The sequence below is a fragment of the Malaclemys terrapin genome, chromosome 6, assembly GCF_027887155.1.
Source record: "Malaclemys terrapin pileata isolate rMalTer1 chromosome 6, rMalTer1.hap1, whole genome shotgun sequence".
Taxonomy (NCBI): Eukaryota; Metazoa; Chordata; order Testudines; family Emydidae; genus Malaclemys; species Malaclemys terrapin.
In genome coordinates, this window is record NC_071510.1 from 35947585 (window position 1) to 35967848 (window position 20264).

General features: G+C 39.6%; 1 protein-coding gene across 2 annotated transcripts in view; it reads right to left on the reverse strand.

Moving 5' to 3' along the window:
• The window catches only part of PCSK5 (proprotein convertase subtilisin/kexin type 5), a 295959-nt gene that overhangs the window by 55574 nt on the left and 220121 nt on the right, over positions 1–20264 (reverse strand). Inside the window, exons 18-21 of one of the 2 annotated variants that reach the window (XM_054032645.1) lie at positions 18248–18345; positions 17650–17779; positions 16511–16626; positions 738–840 (exon numbers count right to left, since the gene is read on the reverse strand). In XM_054032645.1, the coding sequence (XP_053888620.1) occupies positions 738–840; positions 16511–16626; positions 17650–17779; positions 18248–18345 (447 nt within the window). Of the gene's footprint in view, positions 1–737; positions 841–11736; positions 14349–16510; positions 16627–17649; positions 17780–18247; positions 18346–20264 lie in introns of those variants that run through there. The other variant, XM_054032646.1, reaches the window with a different exon arrangement.

Genomic DNA, 20264 nt, shown 5'->3' on the forward strand with positions numbered 1-20264 from the left:
GGTTACCATATAAATCAAATATGTATAGTAAAAAACAATGCAGATGTGGCAAGTCAAATATTGGACTCCGAGTGTCTGAAGATATGTCTACACTGCAATTGGACACCTGCAGCTAACCTATGCCAGCTGACTTGGGCTCGTGGGGATCAGGCTAAGGGTCTGTTTAATTGTGGTGTAGATGTTCGGGCTCTGGCTGGAGCTGGGCTATGGGACTCTCCTCCTCCCCCCTTAGGGTCCTAGAGCCTGGGCTCCATCCCGAGCCCAAACATCTACATCACAATTAAACAAACCTTTAGCTCAAGCTCGCATCAACTGGCACTGGCCAGCCACAGGTTTTTAATTGCGGTGTAGACATACCCTGACTGTCACTGATCAGTGTCAGCCTGTGTCCTTTGTGGCATGTTAGAGGCCAGTACCTACTACCAACAGTTATGGTTTGCCTGTATGTCAGTCAGGATTAGCTGATTTCATTTATTTAAGGAAAAAAGATTTTCTGCCCTCAGGACCCATCTGGGCATGCACTAGTTACTTGTGCAAGCAATTGGTCTCATTTGTGCCCCCTTTGTTCTCCTTCCTTGATCTAATTTTGTTTGTCATACTCGATTCGCCTCATTGGGTTAATTACAGTCTCTTTTTGTGTGTTTGTACATCACCTAGTACAGTGGGGCCCTGATCCTGACTGGGGCGTCTACCTGCTACCACAATGTAAATAAATAACAACAACAACAATCACTTACCTTGTGATTGCACAGCCGATACAGTCATTCTGAGTTGGCCCTGTGCACTTAGAACAGGATGCTTCACAGAACCGACACCGATCCACACGCTCGGCATATTCCCCTGGCAAACAAAACCCAATTGTTTACTTAAGACCCACAGATCAAATAAAAAACTTTGCCCAATATGTGCTAATTGAAAAGAATTAGACACCAAAGTTGTTTTGAATTTCTGAAACTGGCAGGTCTCAGTTGTGTCAACAGGGAACCAACTGCTTGTGCCCCGGGTGCTGGAGCACGGTGTCTTTTGGAATGATGAGCCCAATGACTTGTTTTCTTTGAGTCTGCATGAGTCTTATGAAGAATGCCTGTAAGTGGCTGAATTAGCCCAGCTCCTATTGGCTCAGCTGGGGACTGCAGGAGGGGCTCTATTCTAGTACACCTTGGAGAAATAGATAAAGGACACTGCATGAAGGGTAACGGTTTGAGTTGTGTGTGGGATGCATGAGGAGTGAGTCCAGACACCAGATGGGATTTTGAAATAGGTTAGGTGCAGTACACTGTACTGTTTGGCAACCCCATCTGGTAGATACAAGATACATCGCAACCATTCAGCTGCCTGTCTGCATTTACTATTTCTAACATGCTAACCACTGTAGTATCTCCATAAACATTTTGGTGACAAATTTAAAAGGCAAATCTCAAGCAACTAAATGCATCCAGAATTTATTAGGAATGGCTTATCATTCCTGTGGATGACATAACCACAGATAAAGTAATTTCTTCTGAAAATGTTGGGGTTTAATTTTGATTTCACTTAGCTCATTTTGCCCCGGTGTAACTCCATAGATTTAATACCTAGCTCTTATAGTGCTTTTCATCAGGAGATTTCAGTGGAGTCATTCCTGATTCTCACCAGCGTGAGATCAGACCGAGTCCTCTTGAGTCTCTCATGTTTACTATGATCATTCAGATGTGTTGGCATGTTGTGTATTTGGTGATATTTTCTCTCTCTAGCAGAAACATATTCAAAGTGGTTGCAGAAAGATGTCACCTATATAGGAGCCATTAATGGGCTGCAGCAAACTCAGGATGAATCCCTCTGGTGCCAATACAGCATTCTTACACTGCCAGCTTACAAGCCCCAGTGTAAGGCATGTGCTGAGGTCATATTCGTAGCATGTGCCACCACAGAGATCCTAGAAGACTGCATTGCAACTCATAGGCAGCCAGGGATGGGTTTCTATATAAGAAAGCCAGGACCAGCCCAAAATCAGGAGGGCACAATGGTCCTCTCTGTCCCCCTTATCTCTCCGCTTGGACTGTTCCTTCAGTGCTTGCCACTTGCTCAGGGATGTAGACACCCAATTATCTTTAAAATTAAAGAGAACTGGGTGTTCCAGTCCTCTCAGTGACTTTGAAAATCTCATCCTATATGGGCAGCGAGACTATAGCTGCTGCTGCTGTGGTGCTGTAATACATGACATGTCCTTTTATTTATTGGGTGCTCATTAAACCATGGTTACTGTGCTGCATATCTATGCTCCCCATAACTTGTAGAGTAGATAGAGTCATTTGGCAAGTGACATGCCAGCCGTGTGTGTATTAAGCACTGTGTGGGGGCAGTAAATCTATCTATTGAACAGTTTTATAAGGCCCTAGATTAAATAAGAGTGCCTTATGTTATTTGGTTAGCAGGTAATCTATGCTAGTCAAGTATAGATATTTGACTGAATTTACTATCTGCTGCTTCATTCTTTAGCAGCTGATTTAGCTGAGGATATGGTCTGGGCAGTGAGCCCTGGGAGGTAAATGAAGGCTGCAAATTCTGTGGATACCCCTAGGTGGAGATTTCTTCCCACTTGCATTGCTGCCTTGAAACTTGGGCTGTACATGTGCATTGTGGGATTTAGGACACAGAAGAGTGGAGTGTCTTTTGGTTTTGGCTGTCTCTGTTTTGCTGTCCTCCACAGTGTGTGTGTGTGTGTGTGGGGGGGGGGAGAGGGCTGTATGAAGGAGCAATGTCGGATGAATGGAAGGGAGGCAGAAAAGCTATTATGTTAACGCACACTAGGGAACCTTTAGTGCACACCAGCAGGATCTACATGGACCAGTTAATGTAGGGCATTACCACACCATGTAGACAAGCCATAAAATAATGTTAATATACAACTATCTATTCCCTCTCACTCCAGACATATTACCAACTCAATTTTATATATAGGAGAAATCACTGGGATGACTTATGAACTAATGTCCTTCTCATCATGAGTAAGAATGGCAGACATATATAAAATTGCCCAGATAGTGAGATCCCTATCCACGAGGAATTCCGCAGACAGGTTTTACAAAGTCTGCGGGATCCTTTTGAATTGTCTGTTAAAAATACATTGTTTTTGCAAATAATCTGGGATTTACAGGAATTGTTAACATATTTTTGGCTATCTTTCTTCCTTTCCAGCAGTGAAAGAAAATATTGAGGCTTTCTATTGTGTGTGTGGGTGTGTGTGTTATATATATAAAAAAGGCAAAATAACAACAGCCCCCTCCCCCCCTTTGCTTTTAAGCACCTTTTCTTTGCAAGTCTCAGAGGTAACCAATAAATTTAGGTGTCTGTGTGTATGAGTACGTACATACATACATAGAATTTATATATTAACACTTCTATAGTGCTTTTCAGCCATAGATCTCAAAGGGCGTTTAGCATATTTATATGTGCCTATTTGTATGGGTATCCATCTGTTTTAGGGTGACCAGACAGCAAATGTGAAAAATCGGGACGGGGGTAGGGGGTAATAGAAGCCTATATAAGAAAAAGATCCAAAAATCGGGACTGGCCCTATAAAATTGGGACATCTAGTCACCCTAATCGGTTTATATAATCTCTCTAGACTGTGCAAGTGAGATTTTCAGCTAATGTAAATTGGCATAGATCTACTGAAGTAAGCTGAGGTCTGCTGATTTACACCAGTTGAGGATCTGGCCCATAAATATATATATCATATAAGGGGATGATGATAAAGATGTGATAAACTAACCATTTGATATTGAATTGAGTACAGCTTTGTGCTTTCACACTTGTGTAACTGAGATAAAATTTGGCCCTCATTAATTAGTCCTCACTGCACCCTATAAGTATTATTATGCTTGTACAGAGAGAAAATGAGGTATAGATAGGTTATATGATTTGCCCTGGGTCAAATAATGACAGAGCCAGAATGAAAACCTTTATCTCCTGACTTTCAGGCCAGTGCTGTACTCACTAGATTACAGTCCTCTCCATAAACACTGTATTCCCACAATTAGCAACCCCATTTTTAGATTACCATAGAACTATTACGTGTAAAGGTGTTATGATATGGAAGCACATCAGTACAAATGACTTTTTCAGAATATGGCATATAAACAGATACTTTTCCCAACAGAAACTTGATATAAAAAATAAACATGTTCCTCAGGGCCAGGTTCTGTCTTCTATATATTTTATGTGACGTTTGTAAGCACAATGTTTGATGCTATAAAATAACTAGGCAACACTAGAATACATGCAAATTCCACATTGACGATTCTGATGGTTCATTGCTTGGGGAGTGTGCTCATGATTTCTCATGGTTGTAGCATCCTTCAGTGGACTGTTACCCTGGTATTAAACCATTCTTTATCTGATATTGTTGTTTTGGTTGTAATTTATATTCTGAAAGCTTTTTGTCGTTTCTTCATCTCTGTTAAATTCACTTTATTTGGCAACAGTGCTAGATTATGTGTCCTGTACAGAATCAGTGAGTCTGGAGCCACTAATTCATATACCTCAGAATACCCCCTTCCAACCCCTCCCCACCTGGCATAAGTGGTGAGTTTTAAAAGGCCTTCGTTATTTCTTTGTTACTTCCTGCAGCTGAAGTGCTGTAATTCATTTCAGCTGTCCTGGATTAGTGCCAGTCGAAGGCCAGTTCTTTGCTAGCTTAATCTTTAATTTGCAGCACCTTAAAACACACTATTATAAGAGTGAACACCAAAAATTGCCTATGTTCTGGGCCTCTGATTTCACAAGTCACAGCTATGGTTGTAAAGCCGTCATTAAACATTATTACAATGCATTTTTTTCTGTGGAAATTAAAATAGTTAATGCTGAAATGCCACTTGAAAGAAGATTTTTAAACTATAGTACAGAACTATTTGTTAACTTGACGTATTTGCTTAAGGCTAAAAAGTGCTTAACTACCCCTCCTCCCCCTTCAGATATTGGTAGCTAGCTAACCCTTGCAAAGCTGCACTCTTTTACGTTATTCTGCAAGGTATCCATGTCATGCATGTAACTGGGAAATAACATTAGATCATTTTAAAAAGTAATTTTACCACCTTCAAACATACTTCTCCATTGTACCTCATTTCAAGGGAAATCACTCCTTTTTAGTCCCAAAGGGTATGTCTACACTGCAATCAAACACCCATGGCGGCAGAGCTGTAAAATTGCAGGGTAGATGTTCAGGCTTGGGCTGGAGCCTGAGCTCGGAGAGTGGGGAAGGTGCCAGAGCTCAGGGTCCAGCATGAGCCCGAACATCTACCCTGCAATTGTACAGCCCAAACCAGCTGACACGGGCCAGCTATGGGTGTTTAATTGCAGTGTAGCCACATCCAAAGTTAGCCGTGTTCCATGCAAACTGGGTGTTTCCCTCAGCTGCTGTTTCCCTCACTTTTATTGCTGAAAATTATTTACATAATCACAACAAAACCATGAATCTGAGCTTATAACAGAAGTTAGTTATATTAAGGGCATGAAACCCACTGCAGGTTAAGTTTCCACTGTAAATAATGCTTTGTATCCCTCATTTGGGATCTTTGGGGTATACTGCATTCAACATTTGGATTTTGGCAGGTTGCAAAGTATGGCTTTAATTGTTTATAGTATTGCTATTAACAAGCACAACAGTAATACATACAATAAATAATTAATAATACTTAGCTCTTATATAGCACTTTTCATCAGCAGATCTAAAAGTGCTTTAAAAAGGAGAATAAGCACCATTATCCCCTTTTTACTGATGGGAAACCTGAGGCACAGAGAAGTGAAGTGTCTTGCTCAATGTCACCCAGCAGGTCTGTGGCAGATTTGGGTATTAGAACCCAGGTCTCCTGAGTCCCAGGCCACTGCACTAGCCAGCGTGTAAAAACTACTTTTTTCTAGTTTGTCTTGCATAAATGATTTTGATTGCTGTTATTTCAGTAATATTTACCTCTAGTGCAGGCGGTGCTGTAAAATACAGGGTAGGCCATAGCCCTGCCCAGATAGACAACACAAAATGCACTGGGAGGCCCAAAGTATGATGTTAATTTAGTGTCTGATTCTGCAAGATGGTGAATACTGCCCCCAAAGTCATCCTGGCTAAGCACTTACCCAGCCCTCCTTACCGTAGTATTGCAGCACCTGACATTCTTTAATTATTTTTATTCTCACAACCCCCTTTTGGGGTTTGGAGATATTGTGATCAGTATTATAGATAGGTGATAAAGTGAATGGCCCATGGTCATATAAGAAGTCTGTGGTTAACCCCAGAACCGACCCCTTCTGGTGTCTTCTGAGTGTTATATCCATCAAACCATCCTCCCCTATCATCACTAGGAGTTGAAAGAATACTGCACCAGGAGGTGATTGGCATTTTAAAGGATTGGGTCTTAGAGCAATTTTATTAAAAAAAAAAAACACGTTACTGAGGGCTTGGTGACAGCAGCTTCATTGCTAGAGGCAGCGTTCAGCATTTGTGGGCTTTGGGGAAGAGAATGAATTTGAAAGAAGCATAGAGTTTCATAGAGTTTAAGGCCAGAAGAGACCATTAGATTGGCTAGTTTGGCCTCTTGTATATCACATACCATTAAATTTCACTTAGTTACTCTGTAGTGAGCCCAATAACTTGTGTTTGGCTAAAGCATCCAATTTTGATCTGAAGACAGCAAGAGCTGAGAATCCAGCACTTCCCCTAGCAGTCTGTTCCAATGATTAATCACCCTCACTATTAAAAATTTGTGCCTAATTTCTAAATTGTATTTGGCTGGGTTCAGCTTCCAGCCATTGATTCTTGCTAAGCTGTTATTTGCTTGATTAAAGAGCCCATTAGAACCCAGTATTTTTCTCCCTGGGCTGGTCCTTGTACACTGTAATCAAGTTGCCTCTGAATCTAAGCATGACACCTGTTGCACTGGGATTTGGGAAAACGCTCTGGGTGTACAGGGGAGGGTGCACAAATCCGAGTGAGGGATCCTTAAGTGTTTAAGCTTTGAGGTAAATTTTCAAATGTGCCTACGTGGCAGTCTTGTTTTCAAAAGCAACTTAGGCACCAAGTCCCACTGACTTTCAGGAGGACTGAAAAAATGGAACCTCAGCTCCTAATTCACTAAGGTGCTTTTGAATATTTGATCCAATCATGCTTGGGGGTTGGAACAGACCAGGGATTCCATTCCCTCAGCAGAGATATTTTGTGCAGAGTTTGATATGGTGATTATAGAATGTAAGGGTCTTCTGCTGCAGGATTAGCAGAGATCACATAATGCTTCAGGTTAGACTTGAAGCAGGACGTAGGGGAGAAAGGGTTTATCAACTGCAGTATTTTGCATAATCCTCAATTCTTGTCTCCTCTGAATAAAAACATTTACACCTGCTGTATCTGTCCCTTTGCCAAAACAGCTTGAAGTTTATTCTCACTGCTATTTATTATTTGTCTGTTTAAGAGCTCACAGTCCCCAGTCAGGGATTGGAACCCTATTCTGTTAGGCACAGTCCTAACATGTGAAAAGATAGTCCTTCCACCAAAGAGCTCAGATATTTGCCATAATTTAAAAAAAATCAGTTTTTAAATTACCATTGGTAATTACAACCCAGAATGTGTTTTCCTCCATTGGGTGAGCACATCCATCTGTCACTTGAAAGGAATCCTGAGCTACTGCTAAAGCCAGTGAGAAGTGGGTTGGAGACTGAGTAAAAAGAACCTCATGTTACTCTCCACTGAGGACAGACCCCTTATGATGTGATGGAGACCAAGACTCACATTATAAGCTCACACAGCACAAATGCATTGGCCACCACCACTACCACCAAATGAAGGTGGTTCCACCTGTGGAACTAAGAGGGGAAGAATTGTTTTGACTGTCTCTTCATTATGTGAGTTAGCAGAGTCAGGTATTGAGATCTTTTGGTGCTCAGACAGTATAGTGATGGGATGATGGATCCTTTTTTACCAGTTTTATTGTTGCGGATAACAAATTGTATTGGGACATCCCTTAGTTGTCAGCTCCCACTAGCTGTTCCTTATAATGCTAGAGTGGATCTGTCCCTGCCTAGTGGGTAGTTGACAAAGGCTAAAGGGGTTGGAATGGATCCATGTGTTGGTTATTGCCAGGCCCACTGACAGAAATTCCAGCCCCAGGGCCAGGGCTGTCCATAGGCAGGGCGGGGCCCGGGGCGGAAGTGACGAATCCGTGACCACCCATGCTGGCCCCCGGGGTCCCCAGGCCCTTTTAAATTGTCCAGGCCCCATGGCAATTGCCCCCTTTTCTTTTACAATAACAGTGTTGTATATCTGCAAAACAAAAGAAAAGCGATGTTCCATGGAGCATGGTAGGAAAAGGCCAGCCTTGAAATGTGATGTTTTTCCATAAAAAACCTTCACAAAATCCATCTTACACTCCATAAAGATGGCAATAATTTAATATTTGTGAATGTGGCATTGATGCATACCCAACCACTGCCAGATCTGGCAGTGAGTCCAGGAGATACTCAAAGAAGAAATGAAACAAAAAGATAACGCCTGGCACTACATGAAGGTGCAGCGTTTGCTGCTGACTGGAGCCCTCCTTTTAAATACTTGGGAGTTCTTTCTACAGCATTCACTCCCTTGTCTGCATTTCACATAGAAGAAGTGAAGCTTCACTTCCTTATTGGGGAATAGATATCATTGTGGTGATCCAGAGACAAACTCCTTCTAGTATCTGCTAACTACAGTACATGTGTAGCTGAGTATGGAACTGATTCTGCTACCTTTACCCACACAGAGTAACACATTCATGAGCAATCCCATTGACTTTGCTGGGATACTCAGTATGAGGGTTTCAGAAATTGGGTCTATAAAAATAATGGGCCTGACTCAAACCCAGGTGAGAGGCCCAATATTGCTGTGCTCTAGGTGCCTTGGACTTAACCAAAATATTTCAGGACATCAGTAGGTCCAAGTCCTGCTCTGTTGGCCAGTGCAGTGATGGAGAATTGAGATGTGGTTACATTTGGCATATAACATTTGTTGGTGATGGCAGCATATGCACCAAATAGATGGACATGACCCTAGTAAGCAGACTGTTGGCACATTAACAAGGCTCAGTTGCTAGCATACAGCAATTTGCTATGTGATGATGCTTTCATCCGTAGAGGAGGAAAGGAAGCCCTTCCCACACCAGTATTCTTGGTGCGTGGTAAACTGAATTGGTCAAAACCCAGGAAAACAATTTTGTGAAAAATGATGAAACTTCCAAGTTGTTTCTCTTTTGCAGGGTTAAGAATGGATACATTTTCTGGTATTTTTCCATGATTTTTTTTATCAACATGTTCATCAAAATAGTTTTTTGTTACAATACATTGTTTTGCAAAGAGAGGGAGCTTGCAAAACTTTATAGGAAAAAAAGAAGAGAACTCTCCAGTGTCAACTCTGTGTAAGTAGACTGGATAAAAACAAGGTGCATTGGTGCTGCTGAGAATGAATGCACTGTGGACGCAGACTTATCTCCACATACCCGTTACAATCACTTGTCCCACTTACCAGGCAGTCTTTGTTGCTCAGAAAAATAATAAGGGTGTATTTTTTGAATTGGTGGTGTAGAGCGAGAAGATGGGTAAAACTTGTAACCCCATTACAAAAAATAAATAAATCTTTCATTAAAAAAAAGCTGCCTTTCTGTAATGGGCAGTTGTACTTACTAGTTTAATAGCTAGTTGAAATTCTGCCTATTCTCCTGAGACATGTTGGTTATGCTGTGAGAATCTTTCTGGCTCACGGTTAGCTAGGCCTCATTATCTCCCAGCTTCAATTTAGGGAGGCACTTAAGCACATTCTTAATCCCTACTGAGGTCAATGGGAAGTCAACATGTGCCTTTTTGAACAGGGAGGGAGACAAGCATATGTTTTATCATAGTTGTGAAATGCCTTAAGTAAAGTATTATTGTTAAAAAAAATCTTTGTTGCCACTTTTTGAACTGTGATATACATAAAGGCAGATATGTTCTTTAGCAGGCAGGATGGAGAAAATGGGTAAACTGCTCCATGTAACAAAGTTTCTGAACTTCAATGAAGTGTTTTGTGTGTATCTATCATATATTCATTATTAGTACTGGAGCTCAAATATTGAAGAGCAACTCCTCCCAAATGAAACTGAAGGAGGATTGATCGTGTAATGAGAAAAAAATTACATAGCAAAGGAAGATACATGTTGGCAAATTTAGGCCCATTTCTGAAGAACTTGCTCATGATTAATCTCATTGGCTACAACGGGACTACATGTATATGGATTATCATGTGACCAGGGTTGGGCTAGAATGCTGGCCAGCCTCCTCTAAAGCTCTGTAATAGCAATGCTTATAAAACACTGGACTCCATTACTAGACACATCAATGAAAGATGGCTGGTTAATGCTCCAACTTCATGCTACAAAGTATTGCATTCAGGAGTAAGACTCAGTTCAGCAGTTGCCTGTCTGAGAGGCTCTACAGCTTAGTGTTTAAAGATACGCATTCTGGAAAAAGCTATTTGGCCAATATTAATGACTATACTATCACTTTTTGCAAGCTCTCCCCACAGAGGACAATATGTTGCGAATGCAACACACCCAAATTGGTGAAATGCCCAGCAACAGTATCAACAATAGAAAGATGAAAATGGAAGCAGAGTGCAGAAGTACTTTATGCAACAAACTACTAATGTATCAATTGATTTTCTTTGGGCCAGATTGTGGCCTGTCTTGCATGCTCATGCAAGGGAGTGGTGGGGCATACTGCACACACATTCTTCCTTGTGCCATTTTGCCACTTTCTGTGCAGCGTGACTATGTCCCACCCTGGCACAGGTGGGCAGGAAGCAGCAGGAGACGGCAGGCAGTGGGTGTCCCTGTGACTGTCTCCCCAATGTGCTTATAGAGTAATTATACCAGCGTGTTGGGGATGTATGCTGCAGCAGGCTGAAATTCATTCTCTCCCAGGAGCAGTGGGGAGAGTGGGAGGGATGCTGATCGATGATCTAGCCCTTTATTTTTAAGTGATTTTAGAGCTAGCAAAAGGTACTGGATTGAAAACCACTACAGAACATACTCTGATTGGGCAGCTGAAGTGCAGGCTTCCTCAGACTGCCCTCGCTTAATTTGAAGACACTACCTCTATGGATGAAAGGTAATTCAGCCTCCAAGCCCATTCAGTTCTTCATCTCTCAGCTGAGCTGGTAGCCAGAGATATCAGTTAATACAAATAAAGGCCCCAAACCTGCATGGTTGGAATGCTACGCCCATGTGGAGGCCTGTTGACTTCAGTGAGGCTCTTCATGGGTGCAGCAATCTGGCTGCGAACAGTCATGTATAAGAACAGGGCCTAAAACAGTGCTTCTGTGGTACTGACATCTGTGCATTGGGAAATAATGGCAATCAGCAATCCATTGCACAATGGACACTTCTGGCTGCCTAACTGGAAACGTGAATACCTCCCTAATCTATTCCTAACCATCCCAGCTATTAGGGAGTTATGGATCCGGGTTTTAATCCTAAATATGAAAGAAACTGGGCTGATAATTACTGTTATGGATTAGAAGAAGTCGAAGCTATCCTGCATCAGGATTCAGCTTCAGTTGTGTTTCTACAGCACAAAAAGTAACCTGCATCAAAACTAGGTGTTTCTGCCATGATAAATACCACTGCTTTTCAAAAAATCAATACGTTCATTAAAAACAAAAAACAAACACCTCCCCACTTTGTCGCAATGACTTATATGTGATATCAAACATAACAATTACCTTCTTCTCCTAAAGCGAGATACTTTACATATCAATTATCAACATGTTTTTCCAGACCAAAGCAACAGGAACTTAGGTTAATTTAATAGAAAAAATAAAATATGGAATAACATTGATTTTGGCCAGTATCAATTACAACAGTACTACTCTATTTTACAAATAACAACTGAACATTTTACACATGTACAGTATTTTTCAGTAAAAATGAATTTGGATTTAACAATGTGTCAGTATTTTAAAAAGAAAACAAAGATATTAATTTCTTCTCTATAATAGTGTTAGAGACATTTGTAAGTATCCAAACAAATTCTTTACAATCCATTACATAATTATATCTCAATTATGAATATATATATATTTATATATAATATATAATATTAACTTAAACTTTGAAAGCATTATGTTCTAGTTAATAATGTTATTAGAGTAATGAGGATGTAACAGACTAGTAGTTAAACTAGCACAAATAAAGTTGTCATAACTTTGAATGTTAAGCAGAAAATTTAATGAGCACCAAAGGAATGTCACAGTTCTTTTACTATCATTGAGAACAGGATGTCTGTAAGAATTCACCTGTTCTCTGGGAAAAGGAACATATTGTTTCTACTGGCACTGGTGCTTTCATTTGTAAAATTCAGGGACTGATTTCATATTGAAAAAAGGGAAGTCTAGAAGTTCTATTTCTACCATTTATATTTTTACAGAAATGTTTTCCATTTTCCATTTGTGTGTCAGTGATCGTCACACCCAGATTATTTTTTATACAGAAGGAAGACTTGTTTTAGGCCAGGTCTACACTACCGCTGCCGGTCAATCTAAGCTATGCAATTTGAGTTATGTTAGTAGTGTAACTCAAGTCGACGTAGCTTAGAGCTACTTACCGCAGGGTCCACACTTCTCTATGTCGACAGGAGACGCTCTCCCGCCAACATTGCTTCCGCCTCTCATTGAGGTGGAGTACAGAAATCAATGGGAGAGCGATCTCCCATCGATTGAGCATCTTCACTAGACCTGCTAAATCGATGCCGTTATGCCAATTTAGCTCTGTAGTGAAGACAAGCCCTTAGTCAAATCAATATCTTTGAAATTTAATTTACTACATTTTACATAATTAATGGGTGTCAAGCAATATTCTAATAGGAACGTATAAAAATATGTTGACTGGGACTGACGTGTAACTAGAAAAGGAAACATGGGAGCCTTATTCTTCTCTCACTTAAACTGGCTTCACTGGGGTTACTCCCAATTTATACCATTGTTGATTAAGAGCAGGTTAAGGCCCAGACTGACAAGAGGAATATTACTACACAAAATCCAAACTGGATAGACATCATTCCTCGATGTAAATTTATTGATCTAAATGTAGTTACTCCAAGGGTTGAATTTGACCCAATGTATCGATTCCAGTTGTAGGGCCCAGTCCTGTAAACACTTACTTCTGGATGTAGTCTCATTGAAATCTATGTATTAGCACTGTGACTAGTAGTACATGTTTGCAGGATCAGGCCCCCCGTTTGCTAAAATACAAGGTAAGATTATACAACTACTACTTCAGTGTTACCTGTGTGCTCCAGACATGAGTTTACAAAATACTTTCATTCATGAAAAATAAGAGGACCAGGCCCTTTCGGAATTTGTTCACAATAGGAAGAATGCCCTTGTCAAAACTTAGGTGTTATGAACCGCTTACATTTTATTCCAAATAGCTTTGACAATTTAAAGAAAGAAATTAAAATCCCAGAATAGCGGTTAACAAGCTAACTGTCTAATGACCAGATCTATATAACTGGGGTGGAGGGTGAGAAGCAAAATGTATGTAAATACTGCGTGATGCAAAAACAAGCACACAGCGTAGGAAACAAAGTAAGAAATATGTGTGGAATTGATCACTTTTTAATTTATTTTTAATACTGATACAAAGGATGCAGAACATAGTCCCACATACAAAGATGTTTCTAATTCCCGCAGGGACTGGTATTCTTAAGTTCCCCCTGATTATTACTATATAAGCACAAAAAAAGACTGATGCAAGTATTTTTTTTTTGTTTTTGTTTGTTTTAATCCATGTAAACTTGTGTCGTATTCTTGAAACACTCTTTAAACACCTTGAAGGGGAAACAAGCAGGGGAAAAAAAAAAAAAAAAAAGGAAAGGAAGAAAAAGGACCATCAAAAACAGGGATAATCCTAAGGTTGACAGGAAATCAAATAATTACTTTAATGTTAATTTTGGCATCAATGCTTTGGTCACACAAAACTGACTGTGATCCCGGATGCTTAGCTCTAAACACCCAGTTATGAAAGGTAGGCTTGTTGTAGTTTTTCCATTAAAGTTCCAACAAACAGTTCACCGTCTCCCCTGACAAAGAGGAGCGAGAGAGAGAAAGAGGTGGCTTGCTTTTTTTTTTTTCTTTTTTTCTTTTTTTTAATAATATGGATTAATCTATAAGTCTACAGGAGCAAGAGGATTCTGGGAGGTACCAGTTCACCCTTTGTGCGTACATGTTCTGCAACAAAGTTGCTGAAGTACTTTCCTTTGACACAGATTGTTCTTTTTCACTAGCATACAGAATCCTCCCTCGGCCCAAGATTCTTCCGTTGCTTCCGGAGGTCAGCGATAGAGGGAGGGGGCAAGTTGAAGATTTGAAGAGTATGGTGTACAACGGAGGAAGGTTTAATTGGTCAGACAGGCAGATTTGATGGAAGAGACCATTCAGGAGCAGGTAGCAAGTAGGAAATTTGGTCCATCAAAAGGAATTTCAGTCAACAACATTTTTTTTTTCAAGAAGAAATATTGTGTTGTCCGACAGGGAGTGATTGGTATCCATTTGTGAAAGGGGAAAAAAAAAGATTAGAAAAAGAATAATTAGAAAACAGTGATAAATACAGTGAAGGATTTTTTCTGAGTTATTATGAATCAAAAGGGTATAACAATCATATCACAGAAAGAGAATAAAACATTCCAAACAGAAATTGAAACTTTGTAAGTCTGACACGCAACCAATGCTTCTTGATCCCCAGCCAGTAATATAAGATCCTCCTTCTTTGGAAATTATAAGCAACATGATTACTTCTGTTGTTTGTCCTCCCAGGCTACTGTAATAAAAATAACACCATTTGCATGAGCACCTTCTCAATGCCTGCTGACTCAATGGGAGTGGAGGGTGCTCAGTACTTCCTCGGACTTCTCAGCTTCTGGCAGGATTGAGCCATATGCCCATGAAATGATGATTTCTGTGCATGTTGGTCTTGTACCATTTTGATTTTGTATCCACAGACGCTGCTCTAATTTGTACAAGTGGGCAGAGGAAAGCACTTGTGGGTGTATACATAATATTTTTCACAAAAAGGATGGTGTGTAACAGCCATGGAAAGTGAGAAGCTGGTATAATCATGTTCACGCAGAAGAGTATTTCTAATGCAAATTTACTTTGCCTAAGCTCTTTTTTTTTTTTCAGCTCAACATCAATAACAATCCATGTAAACAGATTTCAGAGTAGCAGCCGTGTTAGTCTGTATCTGGAAGAACAACGAGGAGTCCTTGTGGCACCTTCGAGACTAACAAATGTATTTGGGCATAAGCTGTCATGGGCTATAACCCACTTCATCAGCTGCATCTAGTGAAGTTGCATCTGATGAAGTGGGTTATAGCCCATGAAAGCTTATGCCCCAAAACATTTGTTAGTCTCGAAGGTGCCACAAGGACTCCTCATTGTTTTTAATCCATGTAAAGTACAAGAAACAAAATTCTGCCTTCAGTTATGCCCATCTGTGCAAACTCATTGAAGTCATTGAGGTTGCACAGGTATAAATGAGGACATATTTTAGCCGAAGGAGTTCCAGGCCTAACAGGTATTGCAACATATTGCTGATATGCAAGAGGATACTCTGAGTATACGACTTTAATTTTCCTTTTACTACTAGCTTTATCTGACTTGAAAGTGTAAACTGACTAACATGATCTATAAATGTCCAAAGAAGCACTATGGGCCCAATCCTGCTTCTATTGAATCAATGGTAAAATGCTCATTTGACTTAAATGGGAGCTAAATTGGCCCCAGAATGATTATTAGTTCTTACTATATTTGCTTTGCCAGATATTTGTCCCACTGTGTGTAACACTAAGCTTCCTTTCTGAAATGATCTCACTTGTTGAATTGGCCCGTACCTTTGGTAGTAACACCTTCAGGAAAAGGACCCTGTTATCTCTTTAACTGTACACACCCTTTGATGCTTTAAATAATATAGTAATGAAGCCAATAATATGCAGTAAGAGCAATGCTGTATCAAATGCAAGAAAGAGCTTAGAGAATGCCAACATATGAAGATGGTACAATATTTTCAAAATGGTCTCTATTTTCCTCTTGCTATTCATTCACATAATTCAATTAAGGTTATTGACAGTTAACATCACATTAGTTGTCAACATCTTTACAGTTTAGAAAGGCAAATCAGACACAGATGAATCTTTCAGTTAAGAGTGCGTTAAGATATTCATATGAAAAATCTTTCTACGGAAATGCCCATTACAAAAAAAATGAGGTGGAAGTCATGGGCTAAAGCTCAGATAAAGAACGGTGTCTATGAAACAAAAATAATCCATATTATATATTTGCCCCACTTATAAATCTGAAAATATAACAAAAAATCATTTGGGAGATCCAAAATACTTCAAGAAGCCAAGCCGACACAAAATGTGGAAATATTAAGTTAACTTTGATGCCAACAAAAGGAATATTTTTGAGAAAAATAATAATACTTACCATCCTTACAGACTGTTCCAATTACACAGACGCCGGTATCTAAGATATAGCCATTTGGACAAGATGTACAGTTTTTGTCTCCTTGACCACTGCATTCCAAGCAGCTGGCATCACATCTTTAAACAAAACAAAACAAAAAACAAAAAGCCAGAAGTTATCACAATTGCCACTAAGCAACAACAAGAATTTCCATCACACGTCTCAGTTAAGTTCTCGTCACTGAGATCGTTCATATTCTTTTATTTAATGATAACTACTTGATTCTGAAATTTTGAAACTAAGTACAGCAGGTAGAAGTAACCAGTCACATTTATAAAAGAAATTAGGCATCCATAGACTGGACAAAACTATACAGGGAGACAAGCATCGAAAAGTAAAGCGTGTCATAGAAGATTAAAGGAGTATTATGCGTTTTCTGTGGAAAGCCGTAACAAAAGGTGATTCCCAATACATCTGTTAGTCTATAAGGTGCCACAGGACTCTTTGCTGCTTTTACAGATCCAGACTAACATGGCTACCCCTGTGATACTTATACCTGTCAAAGAGAGTTTGTCCAAAGTCAAAAAATAAGAGCTGCAGAAGGGCGTGAATGGTACTTTACAAAGATCTGCAAAAAACTCTGTCCCTGTCAAATAAAACTCAGCAAAAGGTTACCAAGCCTTGTCCATCAAGTATTTCTGCTCCGTAGCTGGTTTTGTATAGCCAAGGAACTGAATGGTCCATATGAACGGCAATTTACCTCTTGGCAAATGGCTACTATTGCTTTTTTAATGGAAAAGAACAGCCCCTCTGCTAGATCCATTACCTTTTTACCATATTTTTATGCCCATAATTTAAAATTGATTAATAAAATCTTGATTTAAATAAGCAGAATGCACACACACGTGTGTTTTAAAACGATTTAAAAGCCGTTATATGGAAATTATAATAATGTTAAAAATTCTTGCTTTCTTCCCATAGTTTGCTTAGCATACTGTGTATTCTCTTATTCTCAACAGTCAGTAATATGTTCTACAATGTCGTAACATTCTATTATTTAATCTGACTTACACAGTAGTAGATGCATGATATCAAATATTAGACCCTTGCTATAAAAAAATCCCTAAAACATAATGTAGCCTTTGAAGACTATATCTTACCTTTTGCAGGTTTTGTATCCATTTTCAAGAGAGTGATCAAGGTAATAACCACCACTACAGGACTGCACACATCTCCCATCCTCCAAAAAATAACCTTCTGTGCAGTTTATGCAAGCATCTGCTCCTGAGCCTTAAAGCCAAGAGAAAATACACTGTAACACATTGACACATTCTCAATATAGCCTGGATAACAGACAGCAGCTCTAACTGTAACAAAACATCTGCTCATCATAGGTTATTGGACATATATATTCTTGTTGCTTTACACCTTTTCCTACATGTACTGCAAACTATATCAGTTAGCAACAAAAGATAAATATAGCAGTAATCCTGACATATATTTTTCTGAGAAAAAAATTATTTCTATAGCTAGGAATTACAAGCAAAGATAGCTAGTGAGTATATGTGTACTTTTCAGCTAGAACGTTTATATTTTTATGTCAACAGGAAGAAACCTACTTTACTCAGAGATCTATTAAAGAACCTCCAAGGCTTAACTTTTCATTTACAAGCCAATCATCATACTGTATTTGGAAACATGATGTAATATTGCCCAAAGGACAAAATGATTAAGTGAAGTCAAATGTCACTGAGGTACCTGCACATGTTGCACAGGAACGATGACACGGTTCACATTCCCTGCCATTGTGATATTTTCCTTCTTCACAGCGGACTGCACATCTGGATCCATATAAACTAGTGCAAAAGTACAAATTAGACTGTTTAATACTGACCAGCTAACAGCAAGGTAAGGAGGGAGGATGATGATCAGACTCAGAAACCTCTAAAGTATTCTGCAATGTAGGTCTCTTTTGAAATTCTGTTAATAAAAGTTCAACTGAAATAATAGTATTCTACTGTACAATTATACAGCTTCTTTCACTGCAAGTTCTTTACAAACTTAAATATAGCAATCATTTCACACAGGCAACTACATCTATGGTGGAGTTTCACAACTTGTAGCAAACAGTACACAGTACTATAGGACAGGAAGTGAAGAAGAATGTCAAATCTAAGGGAAAGTGCAAAGAAAATTCAAGTATGCAGAATGTAATTACCCAAATAGAACTTGGTCTGGGGTCAGTACCACTACACTTAAAAACATGCAAAGCGATTTGTTCCCAAGAACTTAAACTTTGCCTGAAAGACATCAAGACCAGTGGTGTCCCCTAATGCCATGTTAAAGTACTAACAAATACGAACTCAGTGTGAAGAATGCCACTTCCTGCAGCACAAAGATTTCCCTTTGTAAAGGTCCTGAGTTTGCATGTGAACTGGGACCCTTCAGTTCATGCCTGCTGCATCCACACAGGGGAATTACAGCCTCGTACTATGGTATGCACTGCTATTCACTCCTCCTTAGTCCAAACTGCTGGACAGTGTGACATGCCCCTAGGCTTGCAGAAAGCTGTCTCCAATCAAATAGTATTTGCAAACCACTACTTTGCATCATTCCATTCACATCAATGAAATCTTCATTTCAAAGTGTAGTTGGAATTATTGAGTTTAACTTCCCTACCATTAAAAGGATCAATACCTTGAGTGCTAAGAGCTTTGAGAGCCCACTGAAATCAATGGGAACTTAAAGGCATTTGGCTCCTTGCAGGATTAAACCTATAATCAGCTGAACAAAAACCCTAGATCCAAATTAACTTTGCGAGGGCCTGAAATCTTGATTTGAATCCAGAATTTGCAGCCTGTGTTCCATGTTTAATTTGAATTTTAGTCTTTGGAATGGCTATCCACAGAACCAATAGACAACTGTAATCCAGGTACTCTTTAAAAATTTTCTCTTGAGATTTCTTCCTTCTTTATTTCAGAGTGGGCTTTATTTGGTCTTTTGAAGAGACGGTCTTTCCTGTCACATTGCCTAAGCTATAGTGAGGCTGGCATTCTTTTGGCTCTTTCATTCTTTGAGTTTGACCACTTGGCTCCTTTTTTCCATGATTCTACAAGCTGCTGTACATATTTCCTGGCAGGGTATGTGTTGTGAGTTCAATAAGCTTACCTTTTATGCTCCAGGAAACCTGTTAGATACTCTCTCCTACAAACCTGTAACCTTGGCTCTTCCACCGGGCCACCTGATATAGCTATGAAAAGTCTCCACACTGTTGCTTTGCTAAGGTGATGTGTGCCTGAGTTCACCAGTTTGTATCATTTTAAAGAGACTTGCACCAGACCAACTTGAGGAGGTATAAGTGTGGCTATTAAAATTAGTCAAAAATATAAAAGGCAAAACTTAGAAAAATTTCCTGAAATTGTCCTCGAGATTTTCACATTTCCACCCACAACTGTTTACAGGCCTGGAATAAGAGGGTGTAGTTACATGAATTAATAATACTATACATTTCCATAAGAAGATCTCAACATGCTCTACAGCCATGAATTTACCAATAGCGTCACAACACTCCGGTGAGGGAAATAAATATCACCCCCATTTTACAGAGGGTTTAAATGTGCTGGGGCCTTGGCTTGAGCTGATGCCTTCCCTCCCTCAGATCAAGCCGCCTCTCTAAGGAGCGTCATTTTTTAGTGAGTGATAAACTGCATCACTGAAGACAGTACAATGCAGGTGGTTGAAAAATCTAAATGCACCATGGGTACAAAGAGAGTGA